The sequence below is a fragment of the Bombina bombina genome, chromosome 1 (assembly GCF_027579735.1).
Source record: "Bombina bombina isolate aBomBom1 chromosome 1, aBomBom1.pri, whole genome shotgun sequence".
Classification (NCBI taxonomy): Eukaryota; Metazoa; Chordata; class Amphibia; order Anura; family Bombinatoridae; genus Bombina; species Bombina bombina.
This window is the reverse complement of record NC_069499.1, coordinates 1,386,599,521-1,386,612,168: the sequence shown is the minus strand read 5'-3', so window position 1 is coordinate 1,386,612,168 and position 12,648 is coordinate 1,386,599,521. Positions and strand designations below refer to the sequence as shown.

The 12,648-nt window shown below is 37.2% G+C and overlaps 1 protein-coding gene across 2 annotated transcripts in view; it reads right to left on the bottom strand.

The window, feature by feature from the left end:
- NUDT17 (nudix hydrolase 17) overlaps positions 1-12,648 on the bottom strand; it is a 121,666-nt gene that overhangs the window by 4,944 nt on the left and 104,074 nt on the right. For both annotated transcript variants that reach the window (XM_053704514.1, XM_053704520.1), the window contains 2 exons: positions 10,722-10,820; positions 3,178-3,314 (listed from right to left, as the gene is read on the bottom strand). In XM_053704514.1, coding sequence (XP_053560489.1) covers positions 3,178-3,314; positions 10,722-10,820 — 236 coding nt within the window. The remainder of the gene's footprint in view (positions 1-3,177; positions 3,315-10,721; positions 10,821-12,648) is intronic.

Genomic DNA, 12,648 nt, shown 5'->3' with positions numbered 1-12,648 from the left:
GTGTGCACTGCATTATGAAATCTGAAGACTACCAAAGAATTATGTGGTGCAAAGTAGGGCCCAGTGTCAGAAATTGGGGTATCCTTCAGAGGTGGGTCTTACAGCAGGACAAAGCATGCATCAAAAATCACCCAGAAACGGTTTAAGACAAAGCACTGGAAAATACTGAACTGGCCAGCAATGAGTCCAGATCTCAATCTCATAGAGCACCTGTGGAGAGATCTCAAAACAGTAGTTGGGGAAAAGGAACCCTTCCAATCTGAGATACCTGGAGCAGTTGGCGAAAGAAGAGTGGTCCAAAATTCCAGTAGATAGCTGTAAGAAACCTATTGATGGTTACAGGAAGCGATTGATTTCAGTTATTTTTTCAAAGGGGTGTGCTACCAAATATTAAATTGAGGGTGTCAATAATTTGTCCAGTCCATTTTTGGAGTTTTGCATGGAATGTGTCAAGTTTGGCTTTTTTTTTCTCCATTTTTTTTGTGTCATACTAATACAAATAAAATAAATAAACATGAGAATGCCTAAACATTTGTGCAAGGGTGACAATATTTTTAGCCATGACTGTGTGTATGTATGTGTATATATATATGTGTATGTATATATATATATATATATATATATATATATATATATATATATATATATATAAAATAAAATTTTTATAACATATTTATGACATATGTTAATAAAAAATTAATATTTTTTTAAAGCTTTTCTAGCATACGTTAGGAAATTGTAATAACTAACAGGCTTATAACATCTAAACAATATAATTAACGCACACATTAATAATATCAGCTTCTGCATTGAAGCCTAAAGGAACCTTTATCCCCAGGGTAAAAATGTAAAAGGCCTCTCGTCGATATAAGAGAGCATCCAGGTCTCCTCCTCTAACACAAGGATAGTGATGACTACAGATTATATAATAAATGACAATATTTTTATTTGGAATTTGGGAGAAATGTTGTCAGTAGTTTATAGAATAAAACATATACATATAAACAGTCAAACCAAAGAAATTGATAATTTTGCAGTGGTCTCTTATTTTTTTTCCCAGAGCTGTATTTATTTAATTATATAAAATGCCTATTGAACTGTTTCCTGGCAGTACTGACGGAGACTTTGAGATTGAGCTGAAACGCTCAAGAATTTTTGCTGGTTTCAAATAATAAGGCAAATAGTTTTGAAGTGTCAACTAATTTATGAAGATGTTTAATGGTACAAATAGTTTTAGTGACTATTTTAAATGTATTTTTATTCAAGTATTTTCCTGTTTATTTCTGAAAGAGCTGATAAATTATATATTAAATTCCTGTATGGCAAAAGCTCTGTCCCACAGGTGTATCAGTATCTAATGATTCATTATATCCCTAAGTGTCCCTAAGTGTGATATTTTATAGTGCATTTCTGACATTAGCTGAATTTAGATTTGAATGATCTTTGTAAAGTATACAGTATAACCATTATTAATGGTTGTATAGATCATTTTTAATATTTAAAATTATTCTCAGGGTAATTTTATGGGATATGTCTTAAAGGGACAGTCAACACCAAAAATGATATTGTTTTAAAAGATAGATAATCCCTTTATTACAAATTCCCCAGTTTTGCATAACTAATGCACGTTTTACCTCTGTGATTACCTTGTATCTAAGCCTCTGCAAACTGCCCCCTAATTTAAGTTATTTTGACAGACTTGCATTAGCCAATCAGTGCTGACTCATAAATAACTCCATGGGAGTGAGCACAATGTTGTCATGAACTAACACCCTCTAGCTGTAACAAACTGTCAAAATGCATTGAGATAAGAGGCAGCCTTCAAGGGCTTAGAAATTAGCATATGAGCCTACCTAGGTTTAGCTTTTAACAAAGAATACCAAGAGAACAAAGCAAATTTGATGATAAAAGTAAATTGGAACGTTGTTTAAAATTACATGCCCTATGTGAATCATGCTTAATTTGGACTTTACTGTCCCTTTAAAGAACAAGTCCTAAACATAAGGATACAAGAATATGGGCTTTAAAATACTCTGGAGGGGGCCTATTTATTAATGTGCGAGCGGACATAATACGATGTAGCGTATCATGTCTGCTGCACATTGATAAATGCCGGCAGCATATGCTGACGGCATTTATCTTGCACAAGCAGTTCACCAGAACTGTTTGTGCAGTACCGCCCCCTTTATTTCTCTCCGCGGCCTCAGAGCAGGCGGACAAATTATGGAACAGCGGTCTATAGACTGCTGCTTCATAACTTCTGTTTCCGGTGAGCCTGAAGGCTTGCCGGAAACAAGGGACATCAAGCTCCATTCGGAGCTTGATAATTTGGCCCCTAGGACTTCATGTTAAAATGCTAGAGTCAGGATATTGCATTATACAATCTGTATCGAGAGAGATGAAACCCAAATCCTGGTTATCAAAATCTGCAAACCTTTTAGGATCTCCTAATCTATCTGACCTTATGTTTTAAAGGACCAGTAAATACAGTAGATTTGCATAATGAACAAATGCATGATAAAAAGACAATGCAAAAGCACTTAGTCTGAACTTCAAGTAAGTAGTAGATTTTTTTTCTGACAAATTTCAGTTATGTCTATTTCCACTCCTCCTGTATCATGTGACAGCCATCAGCCAATCACAAATGCATATAAGTATATTCTGTAAATTCTTGAATATGCTCAGTAAGAATTGGTGACTCAAAAATTGTAAATATAAAAAGACTGTGCACATTTTGTTAATGGAAGTAAATTGGAAAGATGTTTAAAATTGCTTGCTCTGAATCATGTAAGTTTAATTTTAAAATTTAAATATCTAAATAGTTTAAATACAGACGTACTGAATACCTTTAGTTTATAATTTCCTACAAATGTTCTAAAAGGTAACCCCTTCTCTTTCTCCATATACAATACAGCCTCACACTATGTGATTACAAAAGCAATGCCCTTATCCAGCTATGTAACCTTATCCGTGTATGTTCCAAATAAATACAGAATTCCAAACTTATTCCCAAATCCAAACCTTTTACGGTCACAAGCAGTTTGGATAAAGGGTTTTCTACCTGTACTATAAATGTTATTAAGTAGAACGTTCAAATGGTTAAAAGATAATTCTCTTGCTACGAAATAATACTGCAGATGTGTTCACTGATGCCGTGACAATGTGTTAACTACTTACCTGACAGTAGTAGGTAGGTTGCTCATGTCCTTCCCAGAATTCTTTATTCTGTCTTCTACTGCAGCAATATGCTTTACTATATCTGAGTCTAGCCAGGCACAAGCTGTGACCTCCTGCTCATCTGGATAGAGTCTCTCCTGGGACACAGCAACAACATTAAAGGACCATTTAATTTGCATAATCAACAAATGCATGATAAAAAGACAATGCAATAGCACTTAGTCTAACTCAAATGACAAATTTTAAAGTTATGTCTATTTCCACTCCATCAGCCAACCACAAATGCATATATGTATATTCTGTCAATTCTTACATATGCTCAGTAGGAAATGGAAGTAGAACTGTGAACATTTAAAGGGACACTAAACCCAATTTTTTTTTCTTTTATGATTCGGATAGAGCATTCAATTTTAAGCAACTTTCTAGTTTACTCCTATTGTAATTTTATTCTTTGTTCGCTTGGTATCTTTATTTGAAAAGGCAGAAATGAAAGCTTAGTAGCCGGCCTATTTTTTGTTAAGCACCATGAGTAGCGCTTGCTGATTGGTGGCTACATTTGATTGGTAGCCACCAGATGCTGAACCTAAAATGGGCGGACTCCTAAGCGTCACATTCCTGCTTTTCAAATAAAGATATTAAGAGAACAAAGAAAATTGTTACTAGGAGAAAATTAGAAAGTTTCTTAAAATTGCATGTTCTGTCTAAATCATGAAAGACAAAATTTGGGTTAAGTATCTCTTTAATTTTGACTTGAGTGTCTATTTAAATGTACAGGATACACCAAAACATGTGTACTAGTAAAATCAAGCATTACATGATGATAAACTTTGTAATATGCATTAATTACATATTTTGCAGCTAAATCTGCTAAAACAAAGAAAAACTGTGCTTTGTAGTGTTATATGTATACGTATGTAGTATTCACTTCTGTTTTCCCACAATCCCTATCTAGCTGCCTAAAGCCAGGGAGTCACTGGCCGGCATGGCTGTATAATGCTGGCAGTGATCTATGTTTTTTTGTTTATTTTATTTCTTCATTTTCCAGAGTTAGAGCATATACATAAGTAAGAAGGCAATGTACATATCTGACACAGTCCAACAAAATATTTTTGATAACATTGCTTAGTCCAACTGGTTAATGTTTTACAATAAACATCAAGAAATAACAATATAAACAAATTACCAAAAACAAAATAACAGTAAGTCATGTCACTAGTGTAAATATATTAGTGGTCAATTTACTATTGTGTGGCCGGACATGATACAATGTAGCATACGCTGTTGGCATTTATCAATGGACCAGCAGTTCTGGTGAACTGTTGGTGCAATACCGCCCCCTGCAGATTTGCGGCCAATCGGCTGCTAGCAGGGGGTGTCAATCAGGGGGCGGACGAGTTAAGGAGCAGCGGTCTTGGGAAAAGGCAGAACTGAATCGGAGTGAGTTGGAAGCAGCAACCGCTGCTTCATAAATCGACCCCAATATCAGATTCTGGTCTAGCTAGGTCCTTGAGGATAACGTATTCGCCTAAATGATCTAGTATATATTTATAATATCCCCGGATACAAATACCTCAAGTTTTAGAGAAAGTGATTTTTATTGGGACATAATTTAATTATGTCCTGAGTAAACCATTTGACGACTTGAGGAATGTCATCCTACATCGGAACAGTATATCAAGCTATATGAGGCGATATTATCCTCATTACTAGTAAAAACCCTATTACTGGAAGTGATGCTCTATGTACGTTTCTGTTGCTGCTATCCATATTTAAATTGTATCTGCATTGTTTTATATATAATATCCTCTTTATATACTATGTTAGTCCTGTATATTTGCATATGTGATTTCAAACTGTGCCCCTCTTTATGCAATTGCTGTTATCATTGGGTGCACCATTTTAGCACTTCATTCTGGCATGTAAGTGTTATTGACATTGTGATGCATGAGGGCGTATTTGTTTTAATTAAGTTTGTCCAATCAGGTAATATTTTACCTGTTTAAAGCTACACCTTTCTACTAGTACCGCATGCTATGATTACGGCCTGAGGGCTGAAACATGTCAGCATTGGTGCTTAGTCATCTGCTTCATTGTGGGATGCTTCCTACTTTTTAACGTTTTGAACAACAATAAAAGACTTTTTATTTATCATTAGTAGCTCCATATCTTTGATTTCATCTACAGGGAGTGCAGAATTATTAGGCAAATTAGTATTTTGACCACATCATCCTCTTTATGCATGTTGTCTTACTCCAAGCTGTATAGGCTCGAAAGCCTACTACCAATTAAGCATATTAGGTGATGTGCATCTCTGTAATGAGAAGGGGTGTGGTCTAATGACATCAACACCCTATATCAGGTGTGCATAATTATTAGGCAACTTCCTTTCCTTTGGCAAAATGGGTCAAAAGAAGGACTTGACAGGCTCAGAAAAGTAAAAAATAGTGAGATATCTTGCAGAGGGATGCAGCACTCTTAAAATTGCAAAGCTTCTGAAGCGTGATCATCGAACAATCAAGCGTTTCATTCAAAATAGTCAACAGGGTCGCAAGAAGCGTGTGGAAAAACCAAGGCGCAAAATAACTGCCCATGAACTGAGAAAAGTCAAGCGTGCAGCTGCCAAGTTGCCACTTGCCACCAGTTTGGCCATATTTCAGAGCTGCAACATCACTGGAGTGCCCAAAAGCACAAGGTGTGCAATACTCAGAGACATGGCCAAGGAAAGAAAGGCTGAAAGATGACCACCACTGAACAAGACACACAAGCTGAAACGTCAAGACTGGGCCAAGAAATATCTCAAGACTGATTTTTCTAAGGTTTTATGGACTGATGAAATGAGAGCGAGTCTTGATGGGCCAGATGGATGGGCCCGTGGCTGGATTGGTAAAGGGCAGAGAGCTCCAGTCCGACTCAGACGCCAGCAAGGTGGAGGTGGAGTACTGGTTTGGGCTGGTATCATCAAAGATGAGCTTGTGGGGCCTTTTCGGGTTGAGGATGGAGTCAAGCTCAACTCCCAGTCCTACTTCCAGTTTCTGGAAGACACCTTCTTCAAGCAGTGGTACAGGAAGAAGTCTGCATCCTTCAAGAAAAACATGATTTTCATGCAGGACAATGCTCCATCACACGCGTCCAAGTACTCCACAGCGTGGCTGGCAAGAAAGGGTATAAAAGAAGAAAATCTAATGACATGGCCTCCTTGTTCACCTGATCTGAACCCCATTGAGAACCTGTGGTCCATCATCAAATGTGAGATTTACAAGGAGGGAAAACAGTACACCTCTCTGAACAGTGTCTGGGAGGCTGTGGTTGCTGCTGCACGCAATGTTGATGGTGAACAGATCATAACACTGACAGAATCCATGCATGGCAGGCTTTTGAGTGTCCTTGCAAAGAAAGGTGGCTATATTGGTCACTGATTTGTTTTTGTTTTGTTTTTGAATGTCAGAAATGTATATTTGTGAATGTTGAGATGTTATATTGGTTTCACTGGTAAAAATAAATAATTGAAATGGGTATATATTTGTTTTTTGTTAAGTTGCCTAATAATTATGCACAGTAATAGTCACCTGCACACACAGATATCCCCCTAAAATAGCTATAACTAAAAACAAACTAAAAACTACTTCCAAAACTATTCAGCTTTGATATTAATGAGTTTTTTGGGTTCATTGAGAACATGGTTGTTGTTCAATAATAAAATTAATCCTCAAAAATACAACTTGCCTAATAATTCTGCACTCCCTGTATGTACATATCTGACATAGATTGTATTTGTGCATAAAGGGGTTGACATTTTTGTTGTGCGATACAGAAGTTTTGATTTCTAAAATCATAAGAGCGCAGAGACAAACGGCTAGATTACGAGTTGTGCGTTATGAGTGAAAAAGCAGCGTTATGGCTCTTTTTCACTACCGCTGCTATTACAGGTGTTGTAGGTATAGCTGTACCGCACACCTTTTTGGCCGTCACGCAATGTAACTGCCGCACCTTTCAAAAAGTCATTTTTCAATGGGACTTCCATAGCACCGCTATTACGAGTTTGCCTGTCTGGCCAAAAAGTGAGCGGTACAGCCTATAACTACAAGATCTGTACCACCACCTGAAAGTCAGTAGTTATGAGTTTTACGTTACAAAGCTGTACCATAAAACTCATAACTAAAGTGTTAGAAAGTACACTAACACCCATAAACTACCTATTAACCCCTAAACCGAGGCCCTCCCGCATCGCAAACACTAAAATACAATTATTAACCCCTAATCTGCCGCTTCGGACATCACCGCCACTATAATAAACATATTAACCCCTAAACCGCCACACTCCCACATCGCAAACACCAGTTAAATATTAACCCCTAATCTGATGCCCCCAATGTCGTCGCCACCTACATACACTTATTAACCCCTAATCTGCTGTCCCTAACATCGCCGCAACCTACATTACTGTTATTAACCCCTAATCTGCTGCCCCCAAAATCGCTGCCACCTAACTACACTTATTAACCCCTAATCTGCTGCCCTCAATGTTGCCGCCACTATACTAAAGTTATTAACCCCTAAATCTAACCCTAACACCCACTAACTTTAACATAATTCAAATAATTCCAAATAAAAATTACAATTAATACCTAAATTATTCCTATTTAAAACTAAATAAATACTTACCTGTAAAATAAAACATAAGCTAGCTACAAAATAACGAATAGTTATATTGTATCTAGCTTATGTTTTATTTTTATTTCACAGGTAAGTTTGTATTTATTTTAACTAGGTTGATTAGTTAGTAAATAGTTTTTAACTATTTACTAACTACCTAGTAAAGATAAATACAAATTTACCTGTGAAATAAAACCTAACCTGCCGTACACTAAAACCTAATATTACACTAAAATTAAATAAATTACATTAATGAAATACAATTAACTAAATTACAAAAAAAAACTAAGTTACACAAAATAAAAATAAATGATCAAATATTTAAACTAATTACACCTAATCTAATAGCCCTATCAAAATACAAAAGCCCCCCCCCCCCAAAATAATAAAACCCCTAGCCTAAACTAAACTTCCAATAGCCCTTAAAAGGGCCCCAAAGAAATCAGCTTTTTTTTACCGGGCAAATAAAAATACAAACAACCCCCAACAGTAAAACCCACCACCCACACAACCAACCCCCCCCAAAATAAAAATCTACCTAAAAAAACCTAAGCTACCCATTGCCCTGAAAAGGGCATTTGGATGGGCATTGCTTTTAAAAGAGAATTCAGCTCTTTTACATTGCCCAAACCCTAAGCTAAAAATAAAACCCACCAATAAACCCTTAATAAAACCTAACTAACCCTCGAAGATCCGCTTACAGTTTTGGAAGACCGTACATCTATCCTCATCCAGCCGGGAGAAGTCTTCATCCAAGCAGCAAGAAGTCGTCCTCCAGGCGGACAGAAGTCTTCATCCAGACGGCATCTTCTATCTTCATCCTTCTGACGCAGAGCGGCTCCATCTTCAAGACATCCAGCGCGGAACATCCTCTTCATACGGTCCCAGCCGTACACTGAAGGTTCCCTTTAAGGGACGTCATCCAAGATGGTGTCCCTTGAATTCCAATTGGCTGATAGAATTCTATCAGCCAATCGGAATTAAAGGGTAAAAAATTCAGCCAATAGAATGCGATCTCAATCCAATTGCATCAGCCAATAGGATTTTTTACCCTCTAATTCCGATTGAATTGAAATCGGAATTCAAGGGACGCCAACTTGGATGACGTCCCTTTAAAGGGAACCTTCCGTGTACAGCTGGGACTGTATGAAGAGGATGCTCTGCGCCAGATGTCTTGAAGATGGAGCTGCTTTGAGTCGGAAGGATGAAGATAGAAGATGCCGTCTGGATGAAGACCTGCCCGCCTGGAGGATGACTTTTTGCCGCTTGGATGAAGACTTCTCCCGGATTCGTTGAGGACTTCTTGCCGCTTGGATGAAGGCTTCTCCCGGCTTCGTTGAGGACTTCTTGCCGCTTGGATGAAGACTTCGCCGGCTGGATGAGGATGGATGTCCGGTCTTCAAAAACTGTAAGTGGATCTTCGGGGGTTAGTGTTAGGTTTTTTTAAGGGTTTATTGGGTTTTGGGCAACGTAAAAGAGCTAAATGCCATTTTAAGGGCAATGCCCATCCAAATTCCCTTTTCAGGGCAATGGGGAGCTTAGGTTTATTTAGATAGGATTTTATTTTGGAGGTTTGGTTGTGTGGGTGGTGGGTTTTACTGTTGGGGGGTTGTTTGTATTTTTATTTTATTTTTACAGGTAAAAGAGCTGATTTCTTTGGGGCAATGCCCAACAAAAGGCCCTTTTAAGGGCTATTGGCAGTTTAGTGTAGGCTAGTTTTTTTTTATTTTGGGGGGGCTTTTTTATTTTGATAGGGCTATTAGATTAGGAGTAATTTGTTTTTATTTTTGATAATTTCTTTTTTTATTTTGTGTAATTTAGTGTTTATTATTTTTTGTAATTTAGATAAATGTATTTTTTTAATTTAATTTATTTAATTTTATTGTAATGTCATGTGTTATTGTAACTCAGGTTAGGTTTTATTTTACAGGTAAATTTGTCTATTTTAACTAGGTAGCTAGTAAATAGTTAATAACTATTTACTAACTAGTCTACCTAGTTAAAATAAATTCAAACTTAGCTGTGAAATAAAAATAAAACCTAAGATAATAGATACCAATGTATCTATTAGTTATATTGTAGCTAGCTTAGGGTTTATAGTAGGTTTTATTTAGAATTATTTTAATTATGTTAAAGTTAGGGGGGTTAGGGTTACGTTAGGGTTAGACTTAGGGTTAGGTTTAGGGGTTAATATATTTATTCAGTGTTAGTGATGTGGGAGGCCAGAGGTTTAGGGGTTAATGCTGAGCTGTTAACTTATTTTCCTGTGCACCTGGTTACCACGGCACTAATGTAACAAGCCCCCCCACCCCCCCAAAGGTAACTTTTCACTCTCAGCTCTGAAATATGATCCTGGCTGAAATCTGCAATTTTACATCTAGTGGATACAACTTATTTACAAAGTCACTATATAAAGGTATAATTTTTATTTACAAGACTTATATTCAACAATGTGCATAATATTGACAACTCAGTTATTTTTCTGTACATGATTCTGCACATTGCCAATGACATATATTATAATATATATTTATTAAATCAATGAAATGACAAATCAAACTTAAAGGATCGTTTTAATACTAAATTTCATCTAAAAAAGAAACAACCTTATGTTATTCTCACGTAGGCCTGAATGTAGTTTATTTTTTTAACTTCCTACTAATCCTTAGTGGTTTGATAAGGACAACTGCCACTGTTTTACTGCTGAAGGAAATGCCTCTGATAGTTACATTTGAAAATGTGATTTGTTTAGATGAAACAACCAACCAAAATATTTACTATAATGACCATTTAAGTGTCAAGAAATGCAACAAGTATGTCCATATTTTATTCACTATTACCTGTACAAAACCTATACCCACTGTAAACGGCATATATTGCTTGTAACCTACCTGCAGCTGCAGATGTGTTTCAGTAGACTGAACCAGCAAGTAAGTAACAATATGGTGACGCTTGGGCAGTCCGCGACTCAGCATGGGAGGGAAAGCTGACTGATTGGAGGAAAGAGAACGTGAGAAAACGTCAGAGCAGGAAGGGAATGTAATGCACACAGAACTACATGTGAGTACTACTTTATAGAAGATCGGGTTGATATACAGCACTTCCAAGAAGAAGCCTCAAATTATAACACTAAGGATTCAATGGGCATTAAACTCCAATGTTTCCGTTGTGCACAGATATTGCAGAAATGAAACTTAAAAAATATTTTTGCATGAAGGAAATGGTAAATTGACATTGAAAATGTATGTTTATGCGCAACACCCATAATTGTTTTGGGAGACTGGAACATGCATTCCTTTCTAACGGTGGTAAGAGTCAATGATTCATTCATTCATTACTATTGGGAAGTCATCACCTGGCCACCAGGAGGAGGCCAAGGCACCCTACAGAAAAAGCTTAAATATCTCTTCTACTTCCTGATCCCTCACAGTATTTCTTTGCTTCGTTTATAGGAGCAGGTAAAGATATAGGAGAGAGGGATTCAGGAGTGCTAGCTGGGCAATGTAAATCTTTTCACTGGAGTTATAGCCACAAGCTGACCACGGGTGTCGCCAGGAAGTTCCTAAGCCTCCTCCTGTTGGCATTACTAATGTATTCCCTCAGTGTATCCTCTACTGGTAGTTACAGTACAGGATGGACTTTTTACTGCTCCCTGTGGAGAGAGCAGTGCGGTGAGATCCTTCTTTGGGGTAAGTGCCTGAATGTCTCATAATAACCCACAAGCGACATACAAGTACACAGTGAGTACTGATAGCCAGATTCACCCCCTTAGAATTTTTCAAACCCCGAAGTACCCTCCTTTTTTCTCTATACAGGAGTTTGCACATAAATCACTCATATAAGCACAGGAAGTGTTTGGAGGTACGATGTAATCTTTATTCAATGCCTTTATTAGTGTGCTTTGGGGGACATTATTATTTGCACTTTGCTGTTCATGTTGCATTTGATGTTGGCACACACATTGCAATTATTTTTCACAGACCAGGAACACAACCAGCTGTAGTTAAATGTATGGGCTCCTGTCCCCCCCCCTTATTTTTTTTGTGGCAGTCAGAGCTTTGTAGTACTGGAGTGAGTTTTTAGGCATGCAACTTTTTATTGCACATCACGGGTGGCAATTTTTTTCTCCAGCATGGAAAGCGTTAATTGCTTTCTCACCACTTTGCCTTCGCACTTGTTTTCGGGTGTGGGTAAAAGCCGGATTCTTCTGGATCCATGACTAATTTAGAAAAATACACACAAATTTAAGTGTTTTCCACACAAACACATCCAGACACTTCTGTAACCAACATTTTACTCAAAACATTTTGGTCCTTTCAGAACCCACACGTTTTTTTTTTTTTTACAGAAAAACTGCCAGATCCTGTCGGTTCCATGCCAAATTTAGACAAATACACACAAATGTAGGTGTTTTCCACACAAACACATCCATACACTTCTGTATCCAACAACATTTTACTCAAAAACATTTGGGTCCTTTCAGAATCAACATTTTTTTCAGCTGGATCCATGCCTAATTTAGACAAATACACACAAACACACCCAGACACTTCTGGATCCATAAATATTTTACACAAAAACATTTGGGTCCTTTCAGAACCAACACTTCTTTTCAGAAAAACAGACAGATCCTGCTGGATTCATGCCTAATTTAGACAGAAATACACAAAATTAAGTATTTTCCACACAAACACATCCAGACACTTCTGTATCCTTCAATATTTTACACCAAAATATCTGTGTCCTTTCAGAACCAACACTTTTTTTTTGCTTCAAAACAGCCGGAACCTGCCAGATTCATGTCTAATTTAGACAGAT